The sequence below is a fragment of the Pygoscelis adeliae genome, unplaced genomic scaffold (genome assembly GCF_000699105.1).
Source record: "Pygoscelis adeliae isolate BGI_AS28 unplaced genomic scaffold, ASM69910v1 Scaffold60, whole genome shotgun sequence".
In the NCBI taxonomy this organism is placed as follows: domain Eukaryota; kingdom Metazoa; phylum Chordata; class Aves; order Sphenisciformes; family Spheniscidae; genus Pygoscelis; species Pygoscelis adeliae.
In genome coordinates this window covers 1,534,306-1,551,805 of record NW_008823954.1, presented here as the reverse complement: position 1 = coordinate 1,551,805, position 17,500 = coordinate 1,534,306, and the positions used below count along the sequence as shown (strand labels likewise).

General features: G+C 45.8%; 2 protein-coding genes across 2 annotated transcripts in view; one reads left to right on the top strand and one right to left on the bottom strand.

The window, feature by feature from the left end:
* The window catches only part of MEI1 (meiosis inhibitor 1), a 37,853-nt gene extending 22,911 nt beyond the window's left edge, over positions 1-14,942 (bottom strand). Inside the window, 13 exon segments of the mRNA XM_009321987.1 lie at positions 142-253; positions 1,657-1,798; positions 2,866-2,984; positions 4,540-4,654; positions 5,201-5,335; positions 7,839-7,938; positions 8,467-8,583; positions 9,381-9,495; positions 9,990-10,120; positions 11,381-11,584; positions 12,146-12,251; positions 12,919-12,992; positions 14,892-14,942. Of these exon segments, the coding sequence (XP_009320262.1) occupies positions 142-253; positions 1,657-1,798; positions 2,866-2,984; positions 4,540-4,654; positions 5,201-5,335; positions 7,839-7,938; positions 8,467-8,583; positions 9,381-9,495; positions 9,990-10,120; positions 11,381-11,584; positions 12,146-12,251; positions 12,919-12,992; positions 14,892-14,940 (1,519 nt within the window). The 5' untranslated portion in view covers positions 14,941-14,942.
* A 2,095-nt stretch (positions 14,943-17,037) lies between these two features.
* The window catches only part of NHP2L1 (NHP2 non-histone chromosome protein 2-like 1 (S. cerevisiae)), a 4,749-nt gene continuing 4,286 nt past the window's right edge, over positions 17,038-17,500 (top strand). Inside the window, exon 1 of the mRNA XM_009322725.1 lies at positions 17,038-17,112. Coding sequence (XP_009321000.1) covers positions 17,038-17,112 — 75 coding nt within the window. The remainder of the gene's footprint in view (positions 17,113-17,500) is intronic.

Here is a 17,500-nt window from a genome sequence, read left to right as displayed (position 1 = left end):
TATTCTTACTCATATAAACATGTAATACAATCCTCCACATAAAGTCTCGTTAAGCTCATTGCCTCAGTAATATGCAGTAGCAGCAAGTTCCATCAGTTAAGTTAAGAGCACAGAGAATATGATCCCACACTGCCCCCATACCCAGCTTTTTGGAGAACTTATTCCGCATGTTTGGCACCACTGTAAAGAGGGTATTAAGTGTTGAGATGAAAACCTCCATCACTGACGGGCTGACGGCCCTTTCCAGGTAGTTCTGTGGAAAGAAGAAAAGATCAGGTGCACGATATGCAATAAACACTGAAAGCAGCAGCTTTCTTCCGGCCTCCTGCCCACCCAGAAAGTTTGATTTCTAAATCCAAACAAATGGAGTAACAGTTCTTCTACCAAAGTGCCTGGCAGCAAGTACACAGGCTTACAGAGCACTTTGAAAGCAACTAACACTCCACTCTGGCAACGTTATGAGCGGTTGCTAACTCTGCAAGACATTACATCAAACAAGAAACTTCTTCCTGATTCCAGCTGGCAACCAGTTAGGCCTTAATGCACAGCGACTGACATTGCTGCCCATATTGCTCTGGAAGTAACTGCTCTTACAGGTCAGATGTCCTATTCTCCAGCATGACATACAAGATAGGACATATGCTTAAGTGCAGCTGACTTCAGTAACACTTAACACCTGTGCTTCAGCATTTTATTGAGTGGTGGCAAACACAGGCATTTAAGCTCTCTACAGATTCCAGCGCTAAACTGTTTAGAACAGAATGACTCAATTCACTCTTGTAGAAGGTCACTGGACAATATTCTCACAGTCCATTGATTTTTACCCAAGTTCAATGAGCAAGAAACAGCACACTGACTCCAGCTTTGCCAAACTGGACATGCACCACACCCTCCCTTCAGGGAGGAGAACAGCAATGCCACTGCAGCTGCCTACCAAGAGACTGGTTAAGAAAACACAAAACAAAACATCTCCAAGCTCCCAACAACTGCAAGAATCCATACACCTGAACCTGTGGCAAAGCACGAGCAAAATTTACTCAACATTTGGAACCACAACCAGAGTCCCACTGTTTTGACAATTCTGCTCGAAGTGTCTCAGTGACAGGTCTGTATGGAGTACTAAAGCATAAGCGACTCTCCACAGCTACTTTTTAACCCATGTCCCTGGCCTTACCGAGGCACAATGCTTAGTACTGCCCTTGCTGTGTAGACTGAGCAGCCTCATCTGGAAAGAAGCGTGAAAACGAAATTGCAGGCGCAAAATACCACTGCTTTCTGGGACACAGGCAAGTTTTGAAAAAGTGGCAGAAGGGGAAACAACAGTTCAGGCACTCTTCATTTTCTGCAACATCCAGAGCTGCCATGGATTAGATAGCATGGCAGGTAGGCTACAGGGATTGCAGAGTCTGAAGAAAGACACTGCCATCTACATGGAAGCTTTATGAATTTCTCCACCCTCTGAGACCAAACACGTCCATTTTGCATGAACTGTATAATGCCACATTTGGCTCTGGAGAGGTAGCAAATGCCACAGCTGTTCTTGGTTTACTCTACATGCTCCCTTCCCAAAAAAGCCATTTGTGCAACCCACTCTTGGTGCTTGAAAGCACCTTTCCAGGTACCCAAGGAATAGACCAAGTTCAAAAGAAACCCTACCATGACCATGGGGATGCAGAGACTGTCACAAATCTTCAAGAGGAACTCAGAGAAGTTGCTCAGCGTGTCCTTGCTCTCAGAGTTGGGGGCAGTGAAAGCATTCTCCTGGGCCATGGAGTCACTCTGGAATTCCACTGCTAACCTACAAACACAAAGCGGATATCAGAGGAGAGAGGAATCCTCCTCACTCTGTAAAGGAAGTCAGGAGATACTGCATTTCCATCACAACTTTCACCATTAAGGACCCCACAAACACTTGATGGGTTGGAAGCACAGGAATCTGGCAATCACGCAGAGTTACCTCTTGAGTGAAGCTATTAAAAGTCAGCAATGTTGCACAACAGTACAAGTTGGGAAAGAAAGACTTAGCTTCTGTGAAGAAAGTATCTGCTGTGGGAAGCCCTAGTGTGGCAAGACTAAAGGTTCTCAGCCAGGCCAGAGTGCCTGGAGCACAATACAGCAAACATCATGAAAGTCAGCCAGGGGACCATTCAGCTGATCTAAAAACCATGACAGAACCCGAGTGCCCTCTAACACCACCCCAAGACACTGGGTCAGCGCAGACAGGGACACCTGCTTCTGACTGAATTATCTCAGCCAAGCCAAATGCAAGTGATGCAAGGCAAAATAACTAAGTTGGTCAGACTTTCCTAACAACAGATCCAGATTCATACACAAACTCATCTACCACCATCTGCTGTGCAGCTAAGGGTGACAGATAGCTCTCATCCAGCAAAACAGGAAAAGTTGGTGCCTATAAACCCGCCTGCAGTAACAGGTCACAGACATGAGCAAATCCAAGGCCAGCATCTGGAGCAGATACACGTTTGTTAAATGGTTAATCCCCTCTGGCAGTGAGAACACATACCCCAGGGCACAGGAATATGGTTTCACACATACCTTCCAACAGTTCTTACATTGTCAGTAGTTTTGGCTAATTTTCAAGCAGTTCCTCAAACACCAAAGACATGAAATAAACTGATAGGTCCCAGGCAAATTTCTTGGGAGACACATACAGGTGTCACAAAATTTTCACTACCACTATATATCCCTCCTTCTGTTGTTTCACTGACAAGTACCATGCATTGAACTCACCTGTGATATTTCAGTGGTGGGGTTGGGTAGAGGAACTCAGTTACAAGGACAGAAGGATGGATGGACATGGACACACACACCACCCACCTGCCCACCCCCCTGACTTGTCCTCACCTGCAAGCATTTCTGAAACTTTCCAGGGTGCTGAGCAAGAACTGGCCCTGTCTCTGAGGAACTCTGCTGAGATTTCTGTTTGCTGTGTGACTCTGAGACACTGAGAATAGGAGATCACCCTGTTAAAGGAGAGAAGTCTTTAAAAATCTTATGTTCACTGTTGGAAAAAATAGCTTTCTTCTCTGATACCAGCAGCAGGAGGAACAACAGATTTCACTTCACTCACTTCTTTCACATAACTGTTTTTTTACTATTATGCTTTCCCCAGGGAGGACAGTGTTAGAGAGCTTTTGTGCTCTTCATAGAGAGGACAGAGTTACAGAGCTACTAGTTCTGCACCGCCCTGCCTTTACGGTCTGTATTGCCATGGTTTGGTCTAATCTGAGTTTTGAAGAGCTCAGCTAACGGAGCTTCAAACCCTTCTGGGAAAACCCGGTATTTCTTTTAATTTTGTTTCTTCCAATTACTCTTCAGACAACGCTGAACAGTTCCTCTCCTTGCACAGCACTGAAATCTTACAAGTTCTCTACTTTGGCTCAGATCTGTAAGCAACTACATATGTACTAGCTCTTGCTCCCACACAGCATCCTACCGAGTTCAGCCAGAAGCCAACTGCAGCGTCAGAGTTAATCATTTGCCCAAACTGGGAACCACTTGGAACTCAAAATCTGCCTTTAAGCCTTAACCTGTTGTGGTGGTCTTCTCCAAATACTACCACAGGAGGGCACGGCGACACATTGGTGCCTGGCAGTTCAGAACTCCTTCTCCTTCTCCATTTGATGCTGAGATACCTTAGTACAGGTACAATCATTTCCCCTTTTCTCCCTTTAAAGACAGCCTGAATGTCCTTACTATCTGCCTAATTTCCTTCCTGCGAATCTCCTTATTCTGAATAGGACACCAAGCAAACTTGTGTGCAAACAGACTGACCAACATCTGCCTTTGGGGCAGAAAGCAGTTCTGCCTTCTCCAGGCAGAGAAGACAGACATCTGGTACCACAGAACTTGGGCCTAAAGATAGTTCATCAGGCACTTGGAGCTCTGGTACTCCGGCAAGATGCTCTTGCCGCTACAGACGTGCGATCTAAACCTACATGGCTCTAAGCCTAGAGCAAGAAGGCTCAGCCCTTGTCTTTTCACTAGCCATCTGTAATGGGGGCTCTCCTCAGAAGTGCATAGGTCCCAGCAGCACATCACACTACCTACGTATTCCAGGAACAGGAAAGGATTTGCAGTTCAAAGAGCGGCTAACAGCTCCCTTGCTGAGGTATCACAGTGCATATATGATGACCCTCTTGGTCTGAAGGCACAGCAAGAGATGTTCATTGCCAAAACAATAGATTGACTGATGCAGTCTACAAGGTGGGGGCCTGAAGAAGGGGAAGTTGAAATGACTTTGGAGTACTGGACACATAAAGAGAGCAGCATGCTCAAGCGGTGCCCCACAAATCTTCATTGATTTAGAAAGACAACATTCACCAGGATCCATCTTCAGCTACTTCAAAGACAAAGATTTGTACCATCTCAAGGCATGAGGATCAAAAGAAACACCAGAGAACCCAACAACCATAGGGTAAGGGGATGGAACATATATACAACATCACATAGTGTGCTAGGAGGATCATCCCTGTCCTGCTTGGTCCTACCAACAAGCAACAACAACTTTTGACTTACTGCATGCCTCTTGCTACTTTGTGGTGGGGAAAGGTCAGCACATCGCTTCAGCACTGCCTCCAGCAGCTTCTGCAGCTCTTCATATGGGACTGGAGGGGAGCTCAGATGGTCCTTCCTGAACAAGCGGAAACAAAGACAGCATGCACATTCCCTGCTGGGGACATTTCACCTGGGAAGGCAACACCAGCAGAAATAACTGCTCTTCTGACAGCAATATGCCATTGCCACTTCTCTCCAGCACAGCATACTAAGGTCACAATATCTGAACAGTGCCTTCATCCACATGTGCACCCAAACACACCCTCAACTGCTTTCACTGTCCGCTCCCACTACAGTCAGGAAGCATATGACTGTACAGAGTCTTATGCTTGCTCTCATCTATCCAGTTGGGGCAGAGAGTGACAAAGCCACAGCAGCCACAGTACAAGCCTGGCTGGGACGCTAGGTCCTTGCTGCAGCAGCTTGCTGCCTACCACAGCTTCATTGCCCTGGCAGCCTTTTGAGGCGGGTGGGAAGCTAGCTCTGCTGTACCCACGCCTGTCTCAGCCAGAAGTCCCACTGCAGAGCGCACTCACCCACACAGCCACAGGGGAGTCGCAGAGACCAACATGGTATCAACAGATCTATCTGAAGAAAAGCCTGCAAATACTTTCCTGCCTACCTCAGGAAAGCTGCCACAGCTCTCACAGCCTCCACTACCACCTCCAGCACTGGGCAGTTCACTGTCTCCATCAAAACATCAATGGCTTCTATACACACACCTCGGTTTGTGAATAATTTGATTTCCACTGGTTGCCTGCAAAGAGGAAACAGAGGAAGCAAGGAGAATACTGTTAGAGTTAAGTAACTGTAGTGCCCTCTCCTCATTTCACCAAATGGACTGCTGAGCTGTGTGGTTCCAGCCATGCTTTTCAGTATTCAGAGCCAGCTGCTCTCAAGGAGGTAGTCTCAACCTTGAGCAGGTGGAGGGTTTGCTACAAAGAGTGAACTTCAGCAGGTCTGGAGCCCTGCTATGATGAAAAAACCCCTCAGCCTGGATAACTGTGTGACCGCACCAGCAAACACTGACATGAAAAGCACAAGGAAAACAGGCTTTGCAAAATACAGTGATCTCTCTGCCTAGGACTTTACGCTGAGGCCATCTGCTCTGACATTTGTGGGTTCATCTGGCAATTCATATTTCTGAGTAAACAAGCAAACACCACCACCCTAGAAAAAGGACGATGCTATAAGAATAGTTTCTTTCACAGTCCTATAGCACTTCTAATGCCAGATGCTGCCAGAAGGACAGGGACTTTCATGAACTTGTAAAGTAATCAGGAAAATAAACACAATCCAACTGTTTTGACAATTCTTCTTGATAGTGAGCATTTTGGTCATCTGATCACCTTGTGGCCCAACACCTTTGAGCATTCAGCACAAGAGCATGGCGGGATGACAAGCCATTAATCCCATTATCGGACAGAGCTGTGTAAATGGCAGACTGTGCTCATTTGGCTCCTGGCACATCACATACAGTCGGGAAGGTGGGGGGAAGACAGGCAGCTACATGCGGACAACAGGCCCTAACAGCCTGCCAGCGGGCCTCCCTGAAGTAAAGCAAGAAAAGCAGCACGGCACGACAGGAGCCAGACTTGGGAGTCAAATGTATTCCCTGTTACTCAGTTTTCACAGACGTGCCTGACTAAAGCAAGCCAGGAGCACGTGCTCCCATGTACAAATGGGAGAGGAAAGTGAACTTCAGTAGAAATTACACTGGTAGCCCAGCTACAGGGCAAAAAGAGAACAGAGGCAGAACCACTCTTTTTAGTCACTCAGTGGGATGAAACCCAGCTTGGCAGTCACCTCATGTTCTGCTGTGAGAAAAAGCTGTGAGGTGGGCAAGGCAAGGAAAAGGCCTTGTGGAACTCGGGCACCAGGAGCACCCTCTGGCCCAAGCCGTAAGTGATGTGCTCAACTTCCAAATTGTTTCTACTTACACTGTAACTCTATTAGTCCTCTGTATTTCCCTTCTTTAATCACTGACCTTCTGAAGTAAAACACATCAGGAAAAAAAAAAGTCTTCACTGACTCATGCAGGGAGGAAGGGATGGAGGAGTATTGCTGACTCATTCAAGAGGCACAAACCCACTTGCAATATGGTGCACTATGATGTCTTCGGGGCCCGGGAGAAAAGCGTGAAGGACAGCACTCTTGCAGCTTCCTGCAGCCTCTCATCTTTGGGCCCCAAACTGTGCCTGCCACTCTGGTTGTGCTGGGAGAGACAAGGGGCACTCCAGGGAGAGCTACCCACCATTCCTGACATACTGCCAAGGGGAGCAGTACGTTCTGCTTGGAGAACACCAGTGTGTGGGGCTCGCTTACACAAGAGAATCCAGCTGCAAGGAAAAACCAAGAGGATGAGACCCTTTCTCCCCACTATGAAATAGTTTCTAAGGCAAAGCTCAGAGAAACAGAATGGGTGTGCTAGAAAATGAGAGTAATTGCACAGAGCGTTCTCTTTATTTTACAAGCATAAATGCTGTAATTAGTGTTTCCCACATCCTGGTTTCTCTTTTTGACAGATCCCACACTGGCATCATCACACTGTTCTAGCACTGCTGCTTTTCCTTCTCCTTTTTACCCTGCCACTTGCTACAAAATTGAATATGACATTTCCAAAATTCAGCTCAAGGGCTCTCTTGGGGGAACTAAGTGGCAAAAACAAGACTCTGTCACTAGCATGACAGGATGGGAACAAGATCATAGAGGCAAGAACAGGAAGCACAGAAGAAAAACAAGCCAGGGTATGTTATTCCTTAGCAGAAAACAAGAGGAAAAAAGTGACAGAAGACATTAATATTTCAGCCTAGAATTTGTTTTTGCTGTTTGAATTTAGCTCAGATGATGATACAAGACTAGAAGCCATGGAATTTGCATCCTCCGTTTTGTCACAGAGGCACACTTAGCAGGAGCTGGCCTGCTGACATACGCCTGGACCTTCCTAGTCTTCCCTCCTGCTCTATCTACAGCTGAAAGGAGATTTCACCTCCCAGATTAGCAAGGAAGCAGGAAGAGGCAGATATACTGATGGATGCATGCACAAAGAGGACAAGCTGGGAGGTTCGGAAACAACCATCAGGCCCTTCTTCCCAAGAATAAGGGAGATGCACTTGTTCAGCAACGTCTTTCAAACACAAAGGCTCTGGGGCTGTAGATACTTGGTCTCGGACAAAAACCTTAAAAAGCAAAAGCACCACAGCCTCCATTTTGGAGTACAAAACTCTGTCTGTGCAAGCCTGATGGGGGTACTCCCTTACCGTTTCAGTATTTCAGTGAAGAGCAGGAGCCCTTGTTTGTGCAACTCCACGTTGTTCAGCTGCAAGACATCTTGGAGACTCCTCACCAGAGATTCAATGCCTGCACATGTTCAAGAGAAGTCACAGAGAGGGCTTTTAACACCCCAAATTCCAGGATGGAAGCAAAATTAAATTATAAAAGGAAGGATGATTTGAACAATTATTCTTCTCAGCCACTGACAGAAACAACTGCCCAGAACTGCTGAGTGTTCACTCAGCTCCCTGACAATAGGCCCCAACTTCCACTGCTGGAGGTAAGTCCAGAAGAACGTAAGGAATTTAGCCTTTCTTCCTAAATCCATTCTTGGCATGTCCACAGAAACACCTAATAGTAACTTAGGTAGTGTCAGTCCTGATAACTGGCTATTATAACGAATGCATGCTCATCAGGAACTCATTAGAACAGTGACACTGTAAATTCAAGCTATGTTGGACATCACAAACATGTCTGATAGGTACTCATTTTCAGTCCTTTATCCATCCTGTCTGGAAATTGTCATTGTGTGTAAAGTGTTGAAATTCAGCTAGAGGCACAACAAATGCCCACACTATTACTGCAGTCACTCAGTCAGAAAGGTTCATGACTCACCATAGACTGTGTGACACTTTGAGAAGAAAAGGCGCTCTTCAGTTAGGAGGAGCAGGCAGCAATACACTGACCAGATGAGAATTTCACTGTTGCACAAGAGACACTCAAACAGGAATTCTGCAAACACACACACAAATAAGGTCACCCTGGTAAGAGGCAGTCTGCTCCCAGCATGGCACAGCTGCTCCTAAAGCGGAGCAGAGGAAGGAGGAGGAAACAAGGAAGCATAGCAACAGCCACACGGAGAACGGTTATATTATGAAAAGGCAGGAATGGAGAATGGAGTGGATGCTTGGGGGTATGCTAGTCTTCAAAACAAGGTGACTGGAGAGCAGGGTCCTGCAGGCAGGCATCTTCCTAGCACAAACTCAGCAGGCAGGAGCTGAACTGCGGCTCTAGCCTTTGGCACAAATGAAAAGCCACAAAGCAAACTTTACCACAGATGCAGCAATCTCTTTCCTCCTCAGAACTTTTACATCTCCCAAAGAATTCATAAAATTAAAGCATTCCTGTCTTTTGGGATTACAGAGAAATAATAAACCATCTCCCACAACCGCATTCTAAAGCTAAATCCTAGACCAAATTCTGTGCAAACTTACAATATTTAGTGGGATAAGACTGGGAGAATCCCAGTCTGTTTAGGCTTGTATCTAAGGTCCTGCAAGAAGGACCTTGACCTCAAGGACTTGTCCAAATTCTTGCTGTGGAAACGCCATTCTGCCTGTTGACAGCTGCTTTGATACTTTCAGTTGAAAACTTACTCTCCCCTTCTATTCCTAAAATCACATTAGCCATTTTTATTGGTATAAAATGGTCACCACACACATTATGCCATTGGTGGATTCCAAAAACAAACAGCCAGGGAGTGCTTTGATATTGGGAGATGAACAGTAAGATGCTATTCATTTCTTCACCTGGGACATCCGCATGGATAAAAGCAGGAGCATATCTGCTGGGAGAGTGAACCAGCACTGCAGCCACACAGTGAGAACTTGCTGCCTGTAACATCTCATCTCTGGTCAACAAAAGCTGTTGGGAAACAAAAGTTGAAATGAGAAAGTCAACTATGCAGATACGAGTAGGAAATAGTTTCCTCTACATTTTAAAATTTAAAACATAAATGAAGATCTCTCTTTTGGAATATATTTCACGGACTAAACTTGCTAAGGCAAGATAAAACACTGGACCAAATACGCTCAAAAAAATGCAAAATGAGAACCACAACAGAGAAGATTATGAGTAAGAATAGCTCTGCCCCCATGCTTCGTCATGCTGGCACTACAAGTGCTGTATCAGACCTCAAGTGTGAGTGAGTAAAATCAGCTGAGGCCAGGAGTAAAATTTCCTCCCTCCAGGATGCAGGAATGAACAATGACATGATCTATGGGGGTGTTCCCATTTTCCACTGCAGCCTCTATTGCTGGTGTTGGCAACAGCATACTCGAGTGCCTCAGACAAAGATTCAATACAGGCCAGCAAGCTCTTTATGTCTACTGACAATTCACTATTACTTCAGCAATCACCTTTTTCAGGACAAGTGGCAGTGGATTTTCCCCTTCTAAAAAGTCAGGATTCTCAGACTCCTCCGCTGTCTGTGAATTATTCATAAGAATGGATACAAAATGGTCAGATTTCAGCAGCTCCTTCAGCAAACCTGCAAAAGGAGGAGCAAGAGTGAGCACCATACTGGGCATAGCAAGGATTATATTAACACAGGAGTATTTACAGCCTAAGACTTGTTGCCAACTTCCTCCCCTTTCCTGCACTCCTAACAAAGGCCTTCACCTCCCATTTAGGGAGCTTCTTCTCACTGTGTCCCCAGATACTGCCATGAGCCCCATGTCTTGCAAGCCCTTGTTGCTGACGCTTTTTGCTGGGTCTGATCTGCTCCCTGTTGCTTCTCAGAGACGTGCAGGTGCAGTGGTACACGATCTCAGGAGCACTCTACTCGCATTGTCTTCTGTGCTCCAGTACCCACCCCTTAAACTGTTTCTTGGGAGAGCTCTTGACCTGCATTTTTCTCCAAGCTACAGTCAGTGACCCAACAATAACTAGACATTTTCCCTGGAATGCTTCCTAGAGAACTGGCACTTATCCTCCCCTTCTACTTTCACAGGCTCTTACTGAAGCAGCAGTGTTTAGCTAAAGGATATCCATGCACACAAAAAAGCCCTCAGTATAAAAGTATAGAGCACTGCTACAGGTATTGATGCAAATCATCAGTACTTGTCAGTACAAATTCACAAGGGGTATTGTCTGAGCTATAGAGTTCTACTTTCAAAGGAATCATCATCAATTTCTAGTAGCTGAGTAGATGATCTGAGGAGCAATCCAGTTTCTGCTTACCTCCTACAAGAAAAAGGAATTCCCTGGATGGTTTACAAACAAGCAATGTCAGAAAGGCTGAAATTGTGCTCCCCAGCAACAGCTGATACGTGCAGTTGGAAGCATAAATGCAAGAAAGTGCCACTTCCACATTAGCTTTCTAACCTAAATAACATGATGCCCCACATCTGAAGACGGTATTTGTTAGACTCCATCCCACTGCTCTACAAAACCCACCTGTCCGTGCATAGTGTTTGCATTCGGACACTTTGAGGGGTGGTCTGTTCCGAGGATGAAACATCAAATTGAGACAGGCCAGGCCACAGTGCAAGCTCTGAAGAGACTCTGAAGATTAGTCAGTGCTAGGCAAATGTGGGGCTTGAGGGACAATGGAGGGCTGGGGGAGCTCAGCAGCAGGTCTGGGCCATTTGATTGCTATGGAGTAACAGAAAGGATCGACTGCTTCAGACAAGCAGCAAAAAGCTCCTCTAGGGAACAACCCACATTAGAGCGTCTAAACCAGCCCAGGATTTCTTCCTCATTCTAAGCCTTCCCTTGCACCTTGCAGTTTCTCTCAGCAATGCCTTACCCAAACAATTAACCTGCAGCTCCTTTGTCTGCGCACGCCCCAAGGTATTCAAGAAGAGACCACACAGCCTTTCTTCGAAGTGTGCTGAGAGCCGTTCTGTGCCAACAGGAGAGGAGTACAGCTTGCCATACAAGTAGCAGACAGCAGCCTTTATACCTTCATTTGGGTATGTCAAGCCCATCAGCAGATGATCCACTAAACTACCTAGCGTGAGGAACAGGAAAGGCAAACATTCACACCGATGAACTGACTTTTTAAAAGCACCAACCTACTTCCCTTGAAAACCTGCAAAAGCCCGCTGGACAGACTGGTGTGTGCAGATTAATGAATGCCACAATTAGGTGATGTGCTCACCACCATCTGTCCCTCTGAGCAGAGGTACAGTAATAAATGGCTAGAGGAGCTCGCTGTTCACCATATGAAGATCCATCATCCCAGCTACTTCCACAAACAGCTAAGCTTGCTCACCAGATCCCCAGGGGCTGGATCAAGGAAAGAAAAACTAAATGTATGTTGCCTGTGAGGCAGACCCACAAACCCCAGTTCAGAGAGGCTGGTTCTGCCAGGCTGGCTAAGAGCACAATGACAAGCCTGCTATGAAGGTACTGACCTGCAACCCAGGAGGCCTGAATGCCACTCTGACTTCTGGACAGGCTTCTTGTGTGACCTTCATGAATTCACACGGGTGACAGGGGAGTGCGTGCATGCGTATGTGTATTAGGGCTGTGAATACTACCCTCCAGTGGGGCATGACACATTACTCACTGTGCTCTACCACCAGTATATCAGCAAAGCCTGGGATGGCATCTGCCAGCTTGCCCAAGAGAGTGAATGTGGGCAGGCTGCCTCTCATGGTAGTTGCTTTGCGCAGCTGTAGAGGAGACAGAGAAGAAAATGTTTCACTGGTGACGACATGGTCCAAAGCCAGAAATGCACCCAAACCAGCAAGCTCTCGGTGATGCATAATCCTCCGGAATAGGATCTTTTCCTAAGCTGGGCCCTCTTCACCACTTAGGATAAACCACAGGAAAGCCCTGAACACACCACTAAGTCTCCAAAATGTCTTTTAATTAATCCAAGAAATCTCTTGCTTGTTGCTCCTTTGCCTCTCTCTCCCCTCCAGCTCTTACATGAACCAGCTGAACTTCTCCCCACTCTCACTACTTCCCAATTTCTTGTACCCCATGGGATCATCACAAACTTAGGAATGAAGAGAGCAAGAGCCCACGGCACAGGTTGGGAAAGCTCCTCATATCACTGAAACAGTAAGGTAGGAAAAGAAGAATCTGAGGAAGCCATACAGCTTCACAAGAGCATCATGAAGCCATATGGCTGCAAGGCATCATGGGAACAATAGGAAAACTCCAAGGTAGACACTAACACCACCAAAATCACAGCAGGGGAGCTGGCCCTAGGACATCCCACTGCAGAGAGGCTGCAACCCAGCGCAGTAGCTGCAGTCTTGCAGGGCCACTCATTCCCATCACCTCAACCTCTGAAGGATTGAAAGGAAGGGCAGGGAATTCATCTTCACTGACCTCATTTTGGCTTTCATCCAAAATGCAGCGTAAGTACTGTTCTGACTTCAGCTCCACTACAAGCCGCACCAGAACTAGGCAGAAGAAACAGGATCAGCAATTCACACCCAAGAGCACTCACAATCCATCTTCCACAGGGCTTTAGCAGACCAGTGAGTAAAGAGCTTAGAAATTAAATGAGCATGGAGGTGCTGAGAGAGCAGGGTAACATTGGCATTCCCGGCACTATTACTTCTGATAGCCCAGCCCGAGCTCTCTGCAGCAACATTACAGCAGTCCTGTTCTAGCTGTGCTACAAACCATGCATGGAAATGAACGGCAAGGGACAAACTGAGCATCAGGACACCAAGTAAACATAAGGAACCAGGAAGGGAAGGAAACAAAGTCCTGGCTTAAAAGCGTAAAAATTTCTGGTAATTGAATACAGCAGGCTTCCTACAGTACGAAAATTGGCCTTTAAAACCTATCTTTCCAGAGAAGATATCAGAACTGAAACTGCTGAGTATCCTTAGATGCAGACTGAGAGCTCCTCCTCCAGCTGCTACTGTCCCTGAGGTAACAGTGCAGTCTAGCAGCCATTCCTCCCCACTGCAGTTATCCCATATACCTTGCCAGAAAGCAAGGCCCCAGTCACCTTTGTGGTACTGTTCACCTCCTCAGCCCCAAGTAAGGGCAGTTACTCTTGGTTCACTGCAACTTTAAGAACTCTGTCAGCTCTGTCCTAATAAGAGGAATCAACAAGAAACTATGTTTACCAGGCACTGGCTGCACATCACCTTGGGTTTCCCTAACAAAATCACAAGGGAATTGCCTGACGCTGGCAGCCTGCCCCGCCTCCATACATATACCAGTGGACCAGTTACAGGAAGCAAAGTTCCTCTTCTGGTATTTTTAGAACCTGGGCACCTGAATGTTCAGCAGATAAAGTTTTGACAATAGCACCCTTACTGAGACACTGTGCAGAACATTGTTCCATAGGATTTGGTAAGGCTGTCTTGGACGTATCTTGCTGTCATGGCACGACTCATTTGAAAAACAAACTCTTTTGATTTGTATTCTAGGAAAGCATCATAAAAAAAAAATACCAGAGACTTCTAGGTTCACCATCTCTTTGTATATCCAGGGCAATACTGGAGGTTTATCTAGGAGACCTACTTTAGCTAAAGAGCTACGCATCTCAGCGGAGGCATATCTTGAGACAGGTGATTTATAGACGGTTTAATGGCCCTTTCTTGCCCTGAACTCTCAGAATCTCTAAAAACTTTCAAGAGCTAGGTAACACTAAGTTAAAATTCCTCTGTTTGAGAGCATCCACCTCTCAACAGACTGGTAACATGACAGAAAGACTTCTCACCTTTTCAACACCATTTCAAGCAAGCGCCTGAAAACTGAAACCCCTCTGGAAGGAGCTGGTCACACCTCCTTTCATCTTTCATGGCTGGACAGGAGGAAATGATTGCATTGCTAATATCACTAGACTCAGCAGAGATGCCCAAGGTTAACCGGACTGCAGAGATTCCTTTGTCAGCCCTGCAGGCATTTCAAATGAAGGACTGCTCACAAAGAGGAATCTGCAGCCTGTACAGCTAAATCCCAAATACTCTTTGTCCTGAGGAGAAAGCAGTAGATCCCAAAGCTCACTGAAGCCTACAGAAGATTTCCGTTTGCTTTGAGACTTCGGTCAGGTCCAAAGATGCTAAAGATGAGGCATTGTTTACCACTGTTACCCATCTGACACTAAATTCATGGCACGCACAGAACCTGTGAAAGAAATGCTAAATATTTAAATCTGCACGCACTCCCCTGCCCCCAAATACTGGAACAGTCTGCTCGTCACTCTTGCATTGACAGAAAATAGATGCTCTTCCCAATTCAAGCTGTGTAAAAGCTGAGCATCTCACTATAGTTATCAGACAAGACAGAGCCTCCCTTCACAAACTGTCAGTAGTTGAGACGTGGCACCTGCCTCTCACCTTCTACGAATAGGTCCAGGGCACTGCTGTCTTCCACAGTATGTAACATCCCTAAAAGATAAACCACATTTTTTCTGCTTGTGATCATCAGTGCTGTAATGCCTTCTTGTAAAAAGAGCTGCAAATTTTTTTCAGAACTGGTTTTTTTCCCCACTTCACATGACACCAGCCTGACTTTGTCAGAGGAAGGTGGATACTCTCAGGGAGTATCGCAAAAGGTCCCTCCATAAGCAGGACACAGGGACATGAAGGCATTCGGTTCTCTTGCAAATTTTTAACGTACTTTATAGTTGAAGTCAATGGCTCCACCTATGTAAGTAAATATGTAACTGCTACCATTGCCACGTCTCACCGCATGTATCCAACATTCTACATATGAAACAACACTCAGAATGACAGAAGTTAGAGCCCAGCTGTGAGTTGTCCTTTCTGTCTTCCATTCATACCAATTACCATGAACAGTCTTCTCCCTCCACAGTACTGAAAATCCCGAGACCAAATTTGAACACCAGGTTTAAAGCATACGGAAACTATTCAAACGTTAAATTGAACCTGAAGGCACCACAAGTCGTTTTTACAGCGAGAGCGTAAGATTGGATATATTAAAATAAGCCACTGCCTCACTCTACTGCACCACAACAGATGAGAAACTCTACCTCCCAGCTCCTTCCAACTTCAGGTATCTACAGCATCAGGCATCTGCTTCAGACCCCCACTTCTGCTACACCAAACCGCTTGTTTCAACATATGCAATCAAATTACCTCCTCTCCGGAGACTCCATGACCTCTCAGAAATTTGACCAACTAAAGCAATGTTATGACATTGCAGGTGAACAAGTTACTTATTTCCTGCCTCATCTGCCCAGTCCTCAGTAACTTCCTCACATTTTGGAAAAGACTTGCATACAGCATTAGCCAACATTGCAATAATAGCTGCATGAAATTCAGGCTTACCTGAAATTCACCATCTCCTCATACGTAACACTCCACACTACACCTCTGTTCTCTTAACCCTCTGTCTTCTGCCTGTGCTTATCCCAATATTCTCTCTCCAAAAATGAATGTATTTTTCTGAATTTACTATTAATATTTCCTCCACAGCATTGCTCAAACCTTTGGGGGTCCCCCTCTTACACTCTTGCACCAAATGATCCTTGGTTCATTCAAGCTCTATCCAAAATGTACACGTCATTGTTTGTAGCCCCAAGCTTGGACTGGGATTCCAACTGCTCTAGGAGTTACACCAAGTACAGTAAAACCCCAAAGCTGTCCCCAAACCACCCAATTGCAAAGCTTCTTAAAGAGAGAGAGAATAATTATTTAAAAACAGACAAAAGCATTGAAATGCAAGCACAGCTCCCCTGTCTTCTGGGGTATTTTGTGTCAGGGTCGTACAGCGTAGGACTGAATTGGCCATAAGCACCACTCCCTCTACATCTGTATAGGACTATGTGTGCAGACAGCACTCAACAAAAATTTGTGCAACGGAGAGAACTAAGCCTGCACAAAGTTCTATTTCTAACAAAGCTGCTCCCAAAGCATGCACAACACAGTTTGTGCTGGGAAATCAACTGGGAAAACACTGTTTGAATTATTCAGTGCGTCAAGGCAGGGGAAGGGGCTTCTACGTCACTTTCCCCCAAAGAACAAGAATTATCTGTGATGTGCAAATGAGATCATGGAATTAAAGGAATCCAGTATACTTGCTCCTTGAAGGCACTTGCATTCATACCCTCCACCGTTCTCTTCCTGCCTTACTATTCCCTCATTTAGACCATTATTTCTTCTCCGTCAAGATTTTAGACAACATTTCGAAGACCTTTCCCACAGCACTGCTGTGCAAACGCAAACCAGTAAGAGGTGTTCAAGATCACAGAGACTGTTACTGGAAGGGCACCTTCTGACACCCCACTGAACAGTGTATTCTGCTGGGAGGCTGACCCACCAGAAAGAAGGAGGTATTACAGTCCTATAGCTACAAGGATTTCTAGAAGCATAATGTGATGGTGTGAAAAAAACAGTATGCAGATTCCTATTTTGCACATTTGTTATTAAATCCTGCAACACCTTTTTAAGCTCACATTTTCATTTCTGCGTGAATCTTTATATAATGCCACAGTTCAGCAAGATGAGAAAGCACGAAGGCATGAGACCAGAACGGAGGGCATTCAGGGAAGAATCATACACCAGGCACTCCCTGTTCTCCAGAAAGACTTTAAAGGTACGTCAAGATACTTCGGAAAATCGCAAGAGCTTTATGGACATTACAATCCTTCTCCTTGGTGAATAAGGAAATTAATTAACCTATTCTAAATCAAACGACAGGCAGTTTTCCACAGGGAGTAGTAACACACCTGACGCAGAACGGTGGAAGTACGGAATTAGGTACCTCAAGATTCCTTCGCCTTTTTTGCTGTTGTTGTTTCAAATGTGGACAAGCTTCACATTTATACCTCTATTCAAAAAAAGGTAACTGCCTTCTCCCTGCTGCTGTACTAGGCCACAGCAGCGCTCTTACCGAAGAGAGTTCCTATCAAATGAAGGCAGCCCCTCTCGTCCGGTGCCAGCAGCTGGACGACTGGCAGCGCCTGCCAGGCCAGGGCGTCCTG